This window comes from Schistocerca nitens, chromosome 2 (genome assembly GCF_023898315.1).
Source record: "Schistocerca nitens isolate TAMUIC-IGC-003100 chromosome 2, iqSchNite1.1, whole genome shotgun sequence".
Classification (NCBI taxonomy): domain Eukaryota; kingdom Metazoa; phylum Arthropoda; class Insecta; order Orthoptera; family Acrididae; genus Schistocerca; species Schistocerca nitens.
The window spans coordinates 686,280,557-686,300,292 of record NC_064615.1 but is presented as its reverse complement, the minus strand read 5'-3'; the positions used below and the strand labels follow the sequence as shown (position 1 = coordinate 686,300,292).

The window sequence follows — 19,736 nt, the reverse complement described above, 5'->3', positions numbered from 1 at the left end:
CCTTATCCACTACTGATACCGTTTCATACCCTTCGACTATTAAAACTACAATCCGTTTTCCGTACATATTGTTGGCAACTCTACGTTTTTCTATCTCTTCCTCTCCACCATCCGAAACAGTACATTTCACCTTCATTGCCTAAATCTACAAATGTTGTAGAGGTAAGTTTTATGGTTCGTAGTATGGACAGTATTGCCTCGCGATTTTCTACTCATATCTGCAACACAAACTGATCTTCGCCGATGTAGGCTTTTATCAGTTTTTCCATTTTTCTATAAATACTTCTTGACAGGTTTTAGCACCTGACCCTTATTGAAATTGGGAGAATTACTTTCTCCCTGAAGTAAGAGGATATTTCACCTATCTCGTACACCTCGCACACCAGGTGGAATAATTTCGTCAGGGCTGACTCAAGTTCTCAGTCATTCCCACGAAATGGAAATTCCAGAGGCGATGTTTCGACTAAGGTCCTCCAGTGCTCTGTCAAATTCCTCTCTCACTCCCATCTCATCTACTTCCTCTTCGCTTTCTATGATATTGTTACCTTTGTATACCTTATAGATACTGAAGTGACAGAAGTCATAGGATACTTACTAATGTCACGTCGAACCTGCTTTTGACCATCGTAATGCAGCAACTCTACGTCGCATGGACTCAACAGGTCGTTGGAAGTCCCCTGCAAAAATACTGAGCCACGCTTTCTCTACAGCAGTCCATAACTGCCTAAGTGTTGTTGGTGCAGGATTTTGTGTGGCTAAATTATTCGCTCGGTCTGTCCAGAATGTTCTTCAAACCAGTCGCTACCAATTTTGGTTTGGTGACATGTTTGGGATTATGAAACACATGAATGGCTGCAAATGATCTCCAAGTAGCCGAATATAAACATTTCCATTCAGTGATCGGTTCAGATGGACCAGAGTATCGGGTCCAGTCCATGTAAACACAGCCCACACTATTGTGGAGCCACCACCAGCTTGGACAGTGCCTCGTTGACAACGTGGGTCCGTGGCTTCTTTGGGGTCTGCGCCACACTCGAACCCCACAGTCAGTTTTACCACCGGAAGACGGGACTCGTCGGGCCAGATCACAGTTTTCCAGTCGGTAAAGGTTCTACAGATATGGTCACGAGACCACAGAGGCGCTGCAGGCAATGTCGTGCTGTTATCAAAGGCACTCTTCTCAGTCATCTGATGCCATGGCCGATTAACGCCAAGTTTCGATGTACCGTTCTAACTCATACATTGACTTTTGTGGTTATTTCCAGCCGTCTTGGTTGGCCCTTAGCACTGACAACACTACGTAGACGCCACTGCTCTCGGCCGCTAGGTGAACGTCGTCGACCACGGCGTTGTCCGTGGCGACAGGTATTGCCTGAAATGTGTGGTGCTCTCGGAAAACTCTTTACACTGTGCATCTCTAAATATTAAACTACATAACGATTTCCGAAATGGAATACCCGATGCTTCTAGTTAAACTACCATTCCGCGTTCAGTGTCTACTGACTCATGTCGTTCGGTCATAATCACGTAGAAAAACTTTTTACACGAATCAAGTAGAATGGTAGGTCCGCCATACCCTACCGTTTTATACGCGATACTACCACCATCTGTGTATGTGCAGATCGCTGACCCATGACATTGTCACAGTATATATTCCTCCTATCATTGTTTCTTCAATATAAAAGATGACAGCCAAAAACAGTTGCAGGATAAAATTTTTTATTAACATTCTTGACCAAGGTTTCGGTACATATAAATATACCTTCATCAGAAGTAAAACTTCTAAAATTACATCATGCAATGGAGAATAATAAAACAATTATGCCAAAGGCGTCGTCAGTAATTAACACATCATCTCCATTTGTACAACATGTGTAATGGGCACAGGGTCAAAGCGAATAGTTTAACACCATTACTTCGCCTACTGACGATGCCTTTGGCATAATTGTTTTATTATTCTCCATTGCATGATGTAATTTTAGAAGTTTTACTTCTGATGAAGGTATATTTATATGTACCGAAACCTTGGTCAAGAATTTTAATAAAAAATTTTATCGTGCAACTGTTTTTGGCTGTCATCTTTTATATTGAAGAATTCTAACAGTTGCTGTTGCAGCCATGTTTAAAATCTTGATCATTGTTTCTCTTTTCTCAAAGGGTCCCTTTAAATTTCCTACAGATGGCATCTAAATATCCCCTAATCAATGATGCTTCCACAGCGTAGCATTTGTGTTCTTACAGTTTCTGTTTAGACATTTTACAATTTCTGTCAATTTCATGTTTTGATTGTCTGTATTCCCTTTGTGTTGCCTTCCTTTATTGCATTTTTATATTTCCTCCTTTCGTCAAATATATTCAACATACGTGTTGGCCAATGATTTCTTGCAGGCCTTGTCTTTTTACCTGTTAGATCCTCCGCTGCGTACACTAGCTCATCTCTCAAAGCTATCCATTCATCCTCTATACAATTCGTTCCCCTTTTTCCGTCAAACGTTGCCTGATACTATTTTTGTAATCTGAAAAACTTGTTCTTCCAATTTATCCAGATCTCATCTCCATAATTTTTTAGCTTTCTGACATTTCTTCAGTTTTAATCTGCCATTCATAACGAATAAAATACTGTCAGAGGCTACAGCAGCCTCAGAAAATGTATTACTGCTTAAGATCTGGTTTCGGAAATCTTGTGTTAACACTATGCCAACGGCCTTGCCGCAACGGTAACTCCGGTTCCCGTCAGATCACCGAGGTCGACGCTGTCGGACTGGGCTTGTACTTGGATGGGTGCCCAGCGCTGTTGGCAAGCGGGGTGCACTCAGCCCTTGTGAGAGAAACTGAGGAGCTACTTGACTGAGAAGTAGCGGCTCCGGTCTCGTAAACTGACATACGGCCAAGAGAGCAGTGTGCTGACCACATGCCCTCCATATCCACATCCAGTGATGCCTGTGAGCTGACGATGACACGGCGGCCGGCCGGTGACGTTGGGCTTTCACGGCCTGTTCGGGGGAGTTTAGTTTTTGTGTGATAACATTATAGAATCTATCCAGGTCCATTCCAAGTATAAAGCCTTTAGTCATTATATTCCATAGATTAATTATAACTCAACCCATGTTAGTTTAATTCATCTTGATGGATAAAACAACCGATTTCGGGAACAAACAAGCACCGTGTTTTTCAGAAGGAAGTAGATTAAGTTTCATTCCATTCATTGTCTCTTTTTAGATGTACAAGGTTAGTATCAATACTACAGACAAATTTTCGGGTGTATCTGGCAGGTGCTGTTACTGTGCAGTGACATCAGAAACCTACGATGTCCATTGTCTTGTTATGAAGTAATTTTTTGTGAGGATAAGTGATTTATTCTCTCCGTGGCTGCGTTAAATTAAAATTATCAACAGAAACAAACGACTCAGTTATCGTGTGCATTCAGACCTCTGTAATGACGAGGCCAGAGGAACGGGTTACCAAACTGGCTAAAGACGTTTAAGATCAGTCCACATTCAAGGTGACGTTCACACGATGGAACTGCAATATTTTTGGAGACATACTGAATTTTCTGTCGTATTGCCCTGCGGAGGTGTTTGTAGAAAGCAGCTGTTCAAAATGTCGACTTGCATGGTCATGACAACGAACGATGGACTATAACATACTTTCCAACAACGCATTTTATTGCCTAACTTATTCAACGGCTGCAATAAGTTCTTTAGAAGATTCCACTAGATTTTCGTAAACTAGCTTCGGGCTCTTATCGTGTGACCGAATTGTCTGTATAATTTGAAAATTACGATTAGTGCACGAATGCCCAAACTGTATATCAAATGACATTCAAGCATTGATGATATTGTGCGTCAATGCCTACTAATTGTGGTGTGTCGTAAGGATACGAATTATTACTGTCTATGGTCTACAAAAACCGTAAGGGTATCTTCAAGAAAAACTTTGTTGATGGCTTCTTCAGTTTCTCCTGTAAGATAGTTGCTGACCAACGGAGACCACGAATTCAGTGTATCGTACCACCCCACACCAAACTGTGACGGTTTGGCAGCAGCATTGCCATACGCCACGTAGGCAGGTAATTTTTTGGTTTACAGGCTCAGTTCCATTGGGAATCTGCTCAAAAGTGAAGTCAAATTACTCGTGAACAAAAAGAACATGTATTATTACTGTATCTATAACTACATTACACTTTAATTATGTTAGTATTACACTTTAATTATGTTAGTAAACATGGAATAATTTTAATTTTACTGTAAATAGCAAGGATCACTCTCATCAATAATAAGTGAAGATGTTTACTTGGTCCAATTTTTGTTGTACCAACTCTGGGACACAATCAAATGGAGCTTCAAGTAAGATTCTGTCTCAAAAATACACCAAGAGAAGATACAACATTCAAACTTCTTTGTGCAATTTAGTAACAGAATGACATTTCAACTACATTCACATATGCTTGTGAATATCTTTTAATGACTGATGAATTTAAATCTTTGCCTCTTTTAAAGTCAATGATTCCACGATTAGTCCTTACAATATAACTTTATATCTTTCAGGTAAAAAAATAAATGACACCTACGGCTTTTTCAAAAATATACCGGAAGGAATACATAATATTATAAAATTCCTTTGCTAACGAAAATTGGCGACAGATATTTAATGTAGGACAATGAATACGGATTCCTGAATGACTTAACGACAACTTTGCCAAACTTCTCTGGATCATTGACCGCTTTTGTATACTCTGCGCCGTGTTCCTCGGAGGTGAGGCCAAATCCGCTCGTGATACTGAAGTAAACACCGATGACTAAGCAGTAATCCATGTCCTCCTTCAGCTCCTCGAAGGTGTAGGCCTCTGCCTGCTGTTCCAGTCCCAGACGCCGCAGCAGGCCCACCAGCGTGCTGTGGTACTCGCGCAGCAGGTCCTCCACGTGGTGCCGATGGACGTCTTCGCTGGCGCTCGAGTACAGGAAGTACAGCAGATCCGAGGCCGGGCTGGTTACTGATGAACACTGTAATTCCACCAAACAGTCAGCTATTAGGAAAATTTCTAGAGATTGAGAGATTCTCAGATGTAAAGGGGGCCTAATCTTTCTTGTTATTTTTCTGTTTCTTTCATAACTACATTTCACGTTCGTATATGGTCAGTCTTTGGTGTGACGTCATAAGCGCGTGACGGCGTGTGAGATCGCTCTCTAAGTTTTCATCTATTTTTAGGTTGCAGATATATATTTTAACGGTTTTTGTGATGATATTTACAATATAAGTGACTTATTAGTGGTTTCTTCATTCACCTCCGCCTTTCTTGTGTTGTGACCTGATATTTGTGAATGTTTCGTATCGAGCAACTTGACCTCTTACCCGTGTTTACATTCCGCGCTGACCAGTTGCAGCTGTAGCGGCGCATCGAAAGCTAAGTACTAATTAATTGTTTGTGTATAGTAGTTTATTTAGGAACTTTAGTAGTCTTCAACCGGTGTTCTTGGTGTTTTCCGGTGAAATAACTTCAGAAGAAATTTTTGCGAACTGCTTTCAGTTTCGTTACTGTCATTAGACGCTTGATTTTCTTTCTGTGTTAGTATTTTGTTATATTCTCATTTGTTGTTGATTAATACTGTCAATAATAGTAGTTACTTTCCTTGTAGAGCAAGTTTGTGATTATTGTAGTCAGTTTTCAACATCTTCTTATTGTAGTAGCGGAACTTAGATAAAGTTGTTTTCTTGTTTCCATAACTGTAAAATTTTACCGTGAGTGAGAAGTGTGGGCTTTGCCGTAGGTTCTTGAGTAGTGGATTGCGGTGTGAGACTTGTTCGAAGTATTTTCACTGAGGGGAATGCAGTGGGGAAGCCAGTGGGCATTCTGGTGAGATCCTCTCCTGGAACTGCAGGTTATGTAGCAAGAGTAAGTTGATAGAGGAGCAGGAGCGTATGATCTGTGCCCTTCAGGTGCAGTTGAAAAACGCACAGGAGGAGGTAGATAGGATGAGGAGGGAGAAGGGGGTTGGGGAATGGGAGCTAGCTGTTGGCAAGAGATTTGCTAGGAGAAGGAGATTTTCAGATAGTTTACTATTGGTGTTTGTAATAGATATGACCAACTGTCAGAGTCTAGTGGAGAGGAATCTCTAGTAGCTGTAGATGTAGGAAGTATGCAGCAGACCTCAGCAGTTACGGTGGCTAGGACAGTTGCAAAGTCTAAGAGAAAGAAGAAGGTTCTGCTGTTAGGTAGTTCTCATGGTAGAGGTGTAGGCCAGCAGTTGCAGGAAGTTTTGGGGAGTGAGTACCAGGTCACCAGCATTGTGAAGCCTAATGCAGGATTGGCTCGGGTGACTTTTAACATAGGGGGGTTATGTAGGGATTTTACAAAAGAGGATCAGTAGTGATTGTGGGTGGGGCTGGTAATAGTATTGATAGGGATGGGGAGTATGACATAGATGGTGACCTGGAAAAGATAGCCACTCAGACTGGCAACACGAATGTGCATTTCGTGGAACTGTTTCAGCGTCACGTTCGGCCTCTTCTTAATACAGCCGTCAGGCGTAATAACATGAGACTTGGGGCATGAGTCACATTTCAGTGGCGTCGGTGGACTCTATCAGCAGGACGGGTTTCACTAGACATGGCCTGCACCTCAACAGGTATGAAAGGGGAGGTTGGCAAAGCTTGGGGGTGGTGGGATCACTCATGGGAAAATTTCGGTAGTAGTGGGTGTTAGAGCTGTACCTTTTTTAGATTGAAGTCAGCTGACAGGTATTCCTGCTTAAGGGAAGTCTCTCTAACAAAGAAACCACTTTCGACAAAGCTTAGGTATCCGATTAATGAGGGAATTAGTATATTTCATCAAAACATACAAGGCATTAGAGATAAAGTTAGTGAACTGCTTATAGATGTTGACTCTGAAATTATTGTTATATCTGAACACTTCTTAAATAAGGAGATAATTCAGAGGCTTCTTTTATCAGGATACAGGTTGGCTGGCAGCTTTTCTAGGAGCTCTTTGCGGTGTGGGGGAGTAGCCATGTATGTGAAAAACGGTATCCCATTTGAGTCAATTGATGTTTCAAAGTACTGCACTGAAAAGGTGTTTGAATGTGGTGCAGGTGTGGTTAAATTTAGTGGAGCTAAACTTCTTACTGTTGTTTTTTGTAGATCCCCAGACTCGGATTTCACAACATTTTTGCTAAAGCTAGAGGAGGTTCTTGGTTCACTTTATAGGAAATACAAAAAGTTAATTATATGTGGTGACTTCAATATAAATTGTATAAGTGATTGTGCAAGGAAAACGATGCTGGTAGACCTCCTTAATTCATATAATCTTATGCAAACCGTATTCTTTCCAACGAGAGTGCAAGGGAACAGTAGAACAACCATAGACAATATTTTTGTTCATTCGTCATTACTAGAAGGGCATTCTGTTAGCAGATCATGATGCACAAATTTTAAGTCTAAAAGATTTTTGTGCTGCAACACATGTTAAATATAGTTACCAACTTTTTAGGAAAGCTGATCCAGTTGCTGTAGAGACTTTTGTAAACCTTATCAAGGAACAAGAGTGGCAAGATGTTTATAGCGCTGATACAGTAGACGATAAATATAATGCTTTCCTCAAGTCTTTTCTCGTGCTCTTTGAAAGTTGCTTTCCGTTTGAACGTTCAAAACAGGGTACTAGCACAAACAGGCAGCCTGGGTTGCTGACTAAAGGTATAAGAATATCTTGTACAACAAAGTGGCAATTATATCAAAACGTTAGAAACAGTCACAATCTAATTGCAGTAGCCCATTAAAAACAGTATTGTAAAGTGCTTAAAAAAGTTATTACGAAGGCAAAAAGTATGTGGTATGCAGATAGAATAGCTAAGTCTCAGGATAAAATTAAAACCATATGGTCAGTCGTAAAGGAAGTGGCTGGTCTGCAGAGACAGGTCGAGGATATAGAATCAGTGCGTAGTGGGAATGTCCGTGTTACTGATAAGTCGCATATATGTACAGTATTTAATAATCACTTTCTGAATATAGCAGGTGAACTAAATAGAAACCTAGTCCCAACAGGGAATCATATAGCGCTCTTAGAAAAAAGTGTTCCGAGACTGTTACCTGAAATGCTCCTCCATGATACTGACAAGAGGGAGATTGAGTTAATAATTAAATCACTAAAGACCAAGAACTCTCATGGATATGACGGGGTATCTAGCAGAATACTGAAGTATTGTTCCATGTATGTTAGCCCAGTACTTAGCCATATCTGTAACTTTTCCTTTAGGAGTGGTCGGTTTCCTGACCGATTAAAGTACTTGGTAGTGAAGCCACTTTATAAAAAGGGAGACAGGGATAACGTTGATAATTATAGACCTATTTCTATGCCATCGGTGTTTGCTAAAGTTATTGAGAGGGTTGTACATACAAGGTTACTGCAGCATTTAAATTCACATAATTTGCTGTCAAATGTACAGTTTGGTTTTAGAAATGGCTTAACAACTGAAAATACTATAGTCTCTTTTCTCTGTGAGGTTTTGGACGGATTAAATAAAAGGTTGCGAACGTTAGGTGTTTTCTTTGATCTAACGAAAGCTTTTGACTGTGTTGACCACAAAATATTACTGCAGAAGTTGGAACATTATGGAGTAAGGGGAGTAGTTTACAATTGGTTCGCCTCTTACTTTAAGAACAGAAAGCAGAAGGTAATTCTCCGCAATATTGAGAGTGGTAATGATGTTCAGTCCCAATGGGGCACTGTTAAATGGGGCGTTCCCCAAGGATCGGTGCTGGGGCCACTGCTGTTTCTTATTTACATAAATGATATTTCTTCTAGTATTACAGGTGATTCAAAAATATTTCTGTTTGCTGATGACACCAGCTTGGTAGTGAAGGATCTTGTGTGTAATATTGAAACATTATCAAATAATGTAGTTCATGAAATAAGTTCGTGGCTTGTGGAAAATAATTTGATGCTAAATCACAGTAAGACTCAGTTTTTACAGTTTCTAACTCACAATTCAACAAGAACTGATATTTTAATCAGACAGAAGGGGCATGTTATGAGCGAGACGGAACAGTTCAAGTTCCTAGGTGTTTGGATAGATAGTAAGCTGTTGTGGAAAGCCCATGTCCAGGATCTTGTTCAGAAACTAAATGCCACTTTATTTACCATTAGAACAGTATCTGCAATAAGTGACATTTCAACACGAAAAGTAGTCTACTTCGCATATTTTCATACGCTTATGTCATATGGTATTATTTTTTGGGGTAATTCTTCTGATTCAAAAAGGGTATTTTTGGCTCAAAAACGGGCTGTTCGAGCTATGTGTGGTGTAAGTTCGAAAACCTCTTGTCGATCCCTATTCAATAGTCTGGGAATTTTGACATTGCCCTCACAGTATATATTTTCTTTAATGTCGTTTGTTTTTAGCAATATTAGCTTATTCCCAAGAGTTAGCAGCTTTCACTCAGTTAATACTAGGCAGAAATCAAATCTGCATGTGGAATGCACTTCCTTGACTCTTGTGCAGAAAGGAGTGCAGTATTCTGCTGCATCCATTTTAAATAAGCTACCACAAGAACTCAAAAATCTTAGCAGTAGCCCAAACGCTTTTAAGTCTAAACTGAAGAGTTTCGTCATGACTCACTCCTTCTATTCTGTCGAGGAGATCCTGGAAGAGCTAAAAAATTAAGCAAATTCCAGTGTTACATTCTTGATTTTCTTTATTTAAACTAACGACGTGTCAGCTGAATATGTTTCTTATATTTCATTTTATCTGTTTCTACAATCGTGTTATAATTTCATGTATTGACTCGTTCCATGACCATGGAGACTTCTCCTTAATGTGATCCCACGGAACAATAAATAAATAAATAAAAATAAATTAATGTCAAACGTCCAGAGCTGGTTTAAAATGATGGGCCCTGCAAGACCACTGAACAGCGTGTGGCCGCTCTGTGGGTAAACAGGTGCAAGTGGAAGTAGTTGGAGTGTGAAGTTGAGAAACAGACATACGTATCAATCAGGACAAAGAACACCAGAACATGTCACTGGTATCGACTAGCAAAAAATGTACCCAGAGCCGCTTGTCATACAATCTCAAAACTTTTCCATCATTCACCACAAAACTATCATGACTTGCATCCCCTATCCCTTGCAGAAATCCTGAGAATGCTCTTAGTTGTAAGAGCAATTTCTGCCGATATAGAACTTGGTATCGTACAAAGACACAACCCACATGTATGACGTCATTCACGTACGGTGGTGTTACCGATGGAGTGCACAACAACACAATTAAATAACTATCGATAAATCGAAAGACTAAATTCAAATAATATATCGATACAGCAGCTCAAAATTCGAAATGCACAGATGTAGGGGAAAAAATAACTAATACCGACTCAGAACGCCAGGTAAATGCTAGAATCCTTACAACTTAATCACGCTCAACGCTTCAACAACAGTAAAGTTGGGCAACAGCTCGATCTGAAGTGAAGAATGAACGAATGCAGCAATGTGCAACTCTGCTCATATACACACACCATAAAAAAGTTTTGCATCACCCCAGTTCCCAGAACTCTGCAGAGTCCCTTTGACTGTTAAGAGATGTCACTTAACCTTCCCAAAGATGTCAACAACTATGCATGCGCAGCGCCTATTAGACGGATGGGGTCCGACAGCCGATCAGTTCCAGTCATTGCACCAGGAAGGAGGAACACGGCTCCTTCCTGCAGCGGTGTACCGTAGGTCTCTAGAAGAGCGTAGCGTTCCAAAGGATTGGAAAGGGGCACAGGTCAACCCCGTTTTCAAGAAGGGACGTCGAACAGATGTGCAGAACTATAGACCGATATCTCTAACGTCTATCAGTTGTAGAATTTTGGAACACTTATTATGTTCGAGTATAATGACTTTTCTGGAGACCAGAAATCTACTCTGTAGGAATCAGCATGGGTTTCGAAAAAGACGGTCGTGTGAAACCCAGCTCGCGCTATTCGTCCACGAGATTCAGAGGTCCATAGACATGGATTCACAGGTATATGCCGTGTTTCTTGACTTCCGCAAGGCGTTTGATACAGTTCCCCACAGTCGTTTAATGAACAAAGAAAGAGCATATGGACTATCAGACCAATTGTGTGATTGGATTGAAGAGTTCCTAGATAACAGAACGGAGCATGTCATTCTCAATGGAGAGAAGTCTTCCGAAGTAAGAGTGATTTCAGGCGTGCCGCAGGGGAGTGTCATAGGACCGTTTGCTATTCACAATACACATAAATGACCTTGTGGATGACATCGGAAGTTGGCTGAGGCTTTTTGCAGATGATGCTGTGGTGTATCGAGAGGTTGTAACAATGGAAAATTGTACTGAAATGCAGGAGGATCTGCAGCGAATTGACGAGTGCTGCAGGGAATGGCAATTGAATCTCAATGTAGACAAGTGTAATGTGCTGCGAGTACATAGAAAGGTAGATCCCTTATCATTTAGCTACAAAATAGCAGGTCAGCAACTGGAAGCAGTTAATTCCAACAATTATCTGGGAGTACGCATTAGGAGTGATTTAAAATGGAATGATCATATAAAGTTGACCGCGGTAAAGCAGATGCCAGACTGAGATTCATTGGAAGAATCCTAAGGAAATGCAATCCGGAAACAAAGGAAGTAGGTTACAGTACGCTTGTTCGCCCACTGCTTGAATACTGCTCAGCAGTGTGGGATCCGTACCAGATAGGGTTGATAGAAGAGATAGAGAAGATCCAACGGAGAGCAGCGCGCTTCGTTACAGGATCATTTAGTTATCGCGAAAGCGTTACGGAGATGATAGATAAACTCCAGTGGAAGACTCTGCAGGAGAGACGCTCAGTAGCTCGGTACGGGCTTTTGTTAAAGTTTCGAGAACATACCTTCACCGAACAGTCAAGCAGTATATTGCTCCCTCCTACGTATATCTCGCGAAGAGACCATGAGGATAAAATCAGAGAGATTAGAGCCCACACAGAAGCATACCGACAATCCTTCTTTCCACGAACAATACGAGACTGGAATAGAAGGGAGAACCGATAGAGGTACTCAGGGTACCCTCCGCCACACAGCGTCAGGTGGCTTGCGGAGTATGGATGTAGATGTAGATGTCTGTAGTTCAACCATGCTTAGACGATCAATACCGCGGTTCAATCGCGTCCCCACTGTTACTTTGTGCCAGGAGGGCTCTCAACCAGGAAAGTGTTCAGGTGTCTCGGAGTGAACCAAAGCGATGTTGTTCGGACATGGTGCAGACACAGAGAGACAGGAACTGTCGATGACGTGATCCGTTCAAGCCGCCAAAGGGATACTACTGCAGTGGTTGAGTGCTGCCAACGGATTATGGCTCCGAGGAACCCTGGCAGCAACGCCACCATGTTGAATAATGCTTTTAGTGCAGCCACAGAACGTCGTGTTACGACTCAAACTTTGCGCAATAGGCTGCATGAAGCGCAAATTCACTCTCGGGGCACTTGGCGAGGTCCATCTTTGCAACCACGACACCATGCAGCGCAGTACAGATCGGCCCAACAACATGCCGAATGGACCGCTCAGGATTGGCATGACGTTCTCTTCACCGATGAGTGTCGCTTATTCCTTCAACTAGACAATCGGCGGGGACGTGTTTGGAGGCAACCGGGTCAGGCTGAACTCCTTAGACACACTTCCCAGCGAGTGCAGCAAGGTGGAAGTTCCCTGATTTTTGGGGTGGCATTACATTGGGCCGACGTACGCCGCTGGTGGTCACGGAATGGGCCGTAACGGCTGTACGATACGTGAATGCCTTCGTCCGACCGATAGTGCAACCACATCGGCGGCATATTGGCGAGGCATTCGTCTTCGTGGACGACAATTCTCGCCCCAATCGAGCACATATTGTGAATGACTTCCTTCAGCATAACGATATCGCGCGACTAGAATGGCCAGCATGTTCTCCAAACATGAACCCTATCGAAGATGCCTGGGGTAGACTGAAAAGCTGTTTATGGACGACGTGACCCACCAACCACTCTGAGGGATCTATGCCGAATGGCCGTTGAGGAGTGGGACAATGTAGACACACAGAGGCTTGATGAACTTGTGGATATTATGAAACGACGAATACAGGCATGCATAAATGCAAGAGGACGTGCTACTGGGTACTGGAGGTTCCGCTGTGTACAGTAACCTGGACCATCACCTCTGAAGGTCTCGCTGTATGGTCGTACAACATACAATGTGTGGTTTAATAAATAGTAAAAAGGGTGGAAGTGATGTTTATGTTGATCTCTATTCCAATTTTCTGTACAGGTTCTGGAACTCCCGGAACCCAGGTGATGCTAAACTTTTTTGATGTGTGTGTTAATAAGAAAAGCAACGTGTAATTAAGACGGGACGTAAACATATCCTAGAGTAGCAGAATGCAGAGTGCCATGGCAGCGATAATCTCAGAGATTATGACCCCCACAGACATTGCAGTAGCACCGTTTCTTTTACTCGAAGGACGCCCATCACCATGTCACTGAAATCAACATGTAATAGCACAAAAGATAGCTTTTAGTGTGGATTTCATGAAGGATCTCGATTATGTTACTGATTTTTCTCGAAGAGACTGTCAAATTAAATTTCCGCTAAAATAAGAAGTTTCAGGAAACTGGAATAATGTTGGACAAGAAGAGGTCTAGATAACCAACACTTTTAACGTAAGATAAATCAACGGATAACGAAAGAATCAATTCAGCTCATCGACGAAAGAAGAAAGTACAGAAATGCTCAATAAAATTCAAGAATACAGAAATACAAGTCACTTAGGACTGAAAGAAATAGGAAGTGTAAGGAAGTCATTGTGAAATGCCTACATGAAAAACGTGAAGAAATTGAAAAATAAATGATTGCCGCATGGAGATACTCAGGATATACAAAACTGAAAACAGCCTTGGGTGAAATAAAAAGCAAGGGTGATAACATTAAGAGTGCAATGAGGATGCCACTGTTAAAAGCAGAGGATATAGCTCATTGGTGGAAAGAGTAAATTGAGGGCTTCTATGACGGGTGGGCCTTGTCTGATGACGTAATAGAGGAAGAAACAGGAATCGACGGGGAAGATGTAGGGGATGCAGTAATAGAATCAGAGTCTGAAGAAGGCTTGGAAGACTTAAGATCAAATAAACCTATAGGGATACAAACATTCCATCATTGTGGCAACTGGCAATAGAATGACTGTTCACGTTGGTATGTTGGATGAATGGAACTGGCTGTATAGTATCAGAAGAAGACAACAACAGGAGACCATTGCGAATTTCCGCACAATCACCTTAAAAGTCCATGTAACCAAGCTGCAAGATACACTCGTCTTCGTCAACCGTTAAAATCAACAGTAACAGAACACTGTATTTCCATGGGACACTCCTCGGGACACTACAGAACAAAAATTTTAGCACCAGTTTCCAGCTTTTGGGATTCAGTAATCAAAGAATCGGTAGCAATACGTCTTGTCGATTATCTTATACATCGCGATAACGGCTTTTTACTGGATAAAAATTGCAATCGTACAATTAAAATTTTCCTGCCACAGAGGACTCTACGGGGTCATTCGACACTCAGGGATTAGATCATCTGTAACTTCGAACACTGAGGACAGCAATTACACCTCGGCGGTCCCGCGCATTTCATCACATGAAACATGCGCCGAAAGACGCCAGCACATTTTGCATGCGCGATATTTGGCACAAGTGTAATGAATGCGCCTGGCCTCTTCAGTAGTTGTCTACTCATCTGAAGATGGCCGGACGTCTCTGTGCCCAAATATTGTCGCAGAATGTCAACGATATCAGGCTGCACACCCGAAAATTATTATAAGAGGAAATACGCTGGAAAAATTTTGGAAGTTACATTATCCATATAATTCCGAAGAGAGCAAAAGCCGACAAGTGCGAGAGTTATCCTATAATTAGCTCCACAGCTCATGTACACAAGCTGCTGACCAAAATAATACACAAAGGAATCGAAAAGAAAATCTCTTGAATGATACGTTTGGCTTTAGAAGGCTCTGAGCACTATGGGACTCAACTGCTGTGGTCATCAGTCATGGCTTTAGGAATGATGAAGGCAACAGAGAGGCAGTTCTAACATTGTGAGTGAAACTGGATGCAAGAATGCAGAAAAATGCGTTCGACATTGTAAAACGATGCAAGATGTTCCAAATCTTGAAAAAATTAGGTATAAGCTGTAGGGAAAGACGGGTAATATCCAAGACCCAAGAGGTAACAATAAGACTGGAAGACGAACGAAGTGCTTGGATTAAAACGAATGTAAGCGAGGGGTATACTTTCGCCACACTTTTTCAGTCTATACATCGAAGACAGAACGACGGAAACAAAAGGAAGGAACAAGAAACGGTTAAGGCTTCAGGGTGAAAGGACATCAGTGATAAGATTCGCTGATGACAGTGAAAGTGAAGAATTACAACATGGAATGGATGAACAGTCTAATGACTACAGAATGTGAACTGAGAGTAAACCGAAGAAAGACGAAAGTAATAAGAAGTGGGAGAAACGAGAAAAGAGAGAAACTTAACATCATAATTGGTGATCACGAAGTAGATGAAGTAAAGGAGTTCTACTACCTAGGCAGAAAAATAACCCAATACGGACAGGGCAAGCATTGGAAAAATATTAATATTAATTTTAATAATTAACAGCCTCAGTTGCACTGTTTGCCTAGAATTTACCTGAGTTTCAGTCGGGATAACCCAACCTTCTTCAGAAGAAGGTTGGGTTATCCCGACTGAAACCTAGGTTTCTGAGGCCGTTAACTATTAAAATTAAAATTAATATTTACACAGTTGCTGAAAGGGCCGCGAAATGTTGAAGATATTTAAATTGGCAAAATAGTCTTTCGTGGCCAAGACAAGCCTGCTAGGATCAAACATAGGTCTTAATTTCAGAAAGAAATTTCTGAGAATGTACATTTGGACCACATTATTCAGTGGTAGTGAGACATGGACAATGAAAACACCAGAACAAAAGAGAATCGAAGCCTTTGAGATGTGGTGCTATGGAAGAATGCTCAAAATTAGATGTACTGAGAAGGTATGGAATAACGGGGTTCTTCGCAGAATCGGCGAGGGAAACAACATATGAGTAATAGTGATAAGAAGAAGGGACATCTATTAATACATCAGGGAATAACTTAGATGGTGCTAGTGGTAGCTATAGAAGGTAAAACTTGCAGAAGACAGAGATTGGAATACGTTCAGCAAATAATTGAGGATGTAGGTTACAACTGCTACTCTGACATGAAAATGTTGAAATGCGGAAGGGTTTCACAGCGGGGAGCATCAAACCAGTCAGAAGATTGATGAGTCAAAGAAAGAAAAAGGCAAGGAAAACAAGAACAAAGAGGGAGCACTAAGACTAAAAGACTGAGAACAAAGTGGTCGGCTTAAAAATGGTGTAAGACAAGGCTGTAGCCTTTCGCCCCTACTGTTCAATCTTTTATAGAAGAAAACTCGCTGCCTGACAAAATAAGACTGAAGCACCAAGAAACATGTCTGTGTAGCTAACAATATGTACACCCCATCGGCGTGTTTGTAAATATGTAAATGATTAGAGTTATCATTCTGGGTGCCAGGTAGAACGGCCACAAGAGTGCGTTAGGGTCCTTCGTGTTCAGTATTCTTACCAGTTCTGGTACGGTATACAGGATGTAACAAAAATGTCGGCACAAATGTCAGGACACATTCCTCATTCGTAAACGAATCAGTTATGTTATATGGACATTGGTCTGGATAAGCTTTGTTTCTTTGTTACAACTCAGCTTCTATAACTAATTAATAATCGGAAACAACCACGAACAGAACGTACCATGATACCCCATGCAATCGTTTCTCACAGAAGGTGTTCAATATGTCACCCACTGGCTTTGATACATACATCAAAACGCCGTCCTAGTCATTTTGGATGCACTGATGTATCCCTGGAGTATTGCTTGTGGTTTCGCAGCCCTCCATAACACGGCTACGGAGACTCTGAACATCTTCTACTGTGCTTCATACGCATCTGCTTTCAAGCGGCTCCACAGTTAAAAGTCCAGTGGCCTTAGGTCCGGAGAACGTGGAGGCCAGACAGTTCGTCCAGCTATACCTATTAATTTTTGTACTGACACTAGGGTCGTCGTCAACTACAAGAAGAGTTGCCGCCTGCCGCTGGTAACGAGTATCAGGCTTAAAAGCCCCATGCTCCCTATGTCGATTATCAATGCCTTCAAACTTTTTCCTGCCCGGCATCTTCATCCTGGAAATCTCTCCGGGACAAACGCTGAGCGCGAGCTCCATTGTCGTCAACTAATCCACACACCGAGTCAGAATCTACCATCTGTGCATTTGTGCAAACTGCCATTGCAAGAGCGAAGTCTGTGATAATTCTACGTAGTAACGCGTGTGCTTGCAACAGTCGTACTGATCGCTGGAATGGTGATGTTACCTTAAACAACCGATGACGTACGTCGCATGGCAACAGTGACAAGTAAAACAACTCACTGGCGATTCAGAACGTAACCAGACGTCACCAAAATTCCAAAGCCTAGTTCTTGTTTGTTCCTAGCCAATTTTGATATAACATAATTTCTCTGCCTGCTTATTTGGAATATGTCCTTTTGTGCCGTTCATTCTTTTAACACCCTGTATAAGGGGCATAATGGTGCGTGTTATTGTGTGGTTACAGAAGGACACGAAGATGTTCTGTACTACTGCGAGACAGCGTTATCAGCACATTCCAGGGTTTGGAAAGTGCTTCATTATTGGTCTCCAATTGATTGTTCGGTGCAATTATTTTGTGGAACATCTGAGGTGTGACTGTGACCTAATGTTGGACTGTGTGTGAACGTGAGGGCAGACATATTCGGTATTAAGGTTCTGGTCGACCAGGTCTGACCTCCACAAGAAAGGGTCTCCGTATTGAGCACCAAGCATATTGTTACCCTTTCGCATCTGCGCCTGCCATCCGAGAACATGTGATGGATTCCTTGCAAAATTCTGTGTCATGATAAACTAATGATCGTAGACTAGAAGCTGCCTGACTAGGGGATTACCGTCCAGCACGACCGTCCAGCTTTGGAAAGATGGTGTGGTCGGGAAGTGTGGACTGCTGATCAACAGCGTCGTGTTGTGTTCAGTGATTAATCACCATTCTTCACTACCCTGGATGACCGAGGTCGACGAGTATGCCAGCGACCTGGAGTGAAATTTCATTCTTCCATTGTTCTGGAGAAGCAAAGCGGTGTGTGCTCCTGGTCTCATGGTGTGGAGGGCCATTATGACACTGACATTCTGCGTCCTCACTTGTTACCTCTCATACGAAAGCATCGTTGTGCTATACTTCAACAGGACAATGCTCGTCCACAAAGGACAATTGTCTCTATCAGCAGTCTGAGTGGAGATAATCCAATCGCCAATACACAGATTTGTCACCAGTACAACATGTGTAGTACCAGCCCGGATAACAAAACACCCCTACTGCTTTTAGTGGCTCATTTCCTACCCTAATTTCTTGAGCATTAAATACGACTGCAATCCTTCACTTTTGCTTTGTTTTTGTTAATGTTCACCTTAAACCCCCCTTTCAACCGCTGTTCCAAATCCTTTCTTGTCTCTGACAGAACTATAACGTCACTGGCAAACCGCACAGTTATTGTATTTTCCCTCTGAACTTTGATTCCCTTTGCAAATTTTTCTTTTTTGTTTTTGTACGACTTGGTTCAAAATGGTTCAAATGGCTCTGAGAACTATGGGATTTAACATCTGAGATCATCAGTTCCCTAGAACTTAGAACTACTTAAACCTAACTAACCTAAGGACATCACACACATCCATGATCGAGGCAGGATTCGAACCTGCGACCGTAGCGGTCACGCGGTTCCAGACTATAGTGCCTAGAACCGCTGGGCCACCCCGTACGGCGTGTTATCATCACTTTTCATTCGGGTCATAACGTTGGATGGCGAGAGATGGAGCACACATTTGCAACGGTGCAAGTACTGGGCTTTTCACTTGCGACTATATCATGCATATACCACAAAAACCACATGTCGACGGAACCCATACCCCTTGTGTCAGTTATAGTTGACACAGATCGCCAGCAAATACAGCAGAGACAGGCTACAAAGCAGCGATGTATCGCCATTTCAGTGGTGTAGAAGGATAGTCACGTGACTGGAGAAGCCAAATGAGCACACTTTTGTTCAAAGTAGTATTCCTCAAACCAGACTAACACATTCATCCAGAACCACAGATTGGCTGTAGAGGGAAATTGCTAAACCAAATACAAGCACCTCTAATTCATTGATAGGCACGGGAGCAGGAATATCACTGCTGAACGCTCTAAATATCGAAAATGTTTGTCAGAATTGATCAGTCGCGGTACATGTTGGTATACGCCTGCAGGCCTGTTAGAGTGCGTGGAAAACTACATGTGGCAAAACATACTGCTTACAAACAAGCCAGTTTTCATAGAGGCACTGAAAGTTATATCTTACGGGGGATTGTTCATCATGTGGCAATGTTCCTTGATAGTTCTGCCACCATTTCATACAGGTGAACGAAGTTGGCACCCACTGTCCAATCGCACGCTTAAATTTTTGTTCCAATCACAATACAACAATACACCACAGCATTGCTCCCTGGCACTGTTTGGTTTCAGAAACACGGCTTGAACATGAGGATTCTTTTCTTGTGCCCGAAGTCATGAGAATTTCTGTTCTGTAGAACTCACTTTGGAC

The 19,736-nt window shown here is 42.0% G+C and overlaps 1 protein-coding gene across 2 annotated transcripts in view; it reads right to left on the bottom strand.

The window, feature by feature from the left end:
• Nucleotides 1–4,345: 4,345 nt before the first annotated feature.
• Nucleotides 4,346–19,736, bottom strand: part of LOC126236834 (uncharacterized) — a 44,240-nt gene continuing 28,849 nt past the window's right edge. For both annotated transcript variants that reach the window (XM_049946435.1, XM_049946436.1), the window contains exon 3: nucleotides 4,346–5,003. In XM_049946435.1, coding sequence (XP_049802392.1) covers nucleotides 4,608–5,003 — 396 coding nt within the window. In that variant the 3' untranslated portion in view covers nucleotides 4,346–4,607. The remainder of the gene's footprint in view (nucleotides 5,004–19,736) is intronic.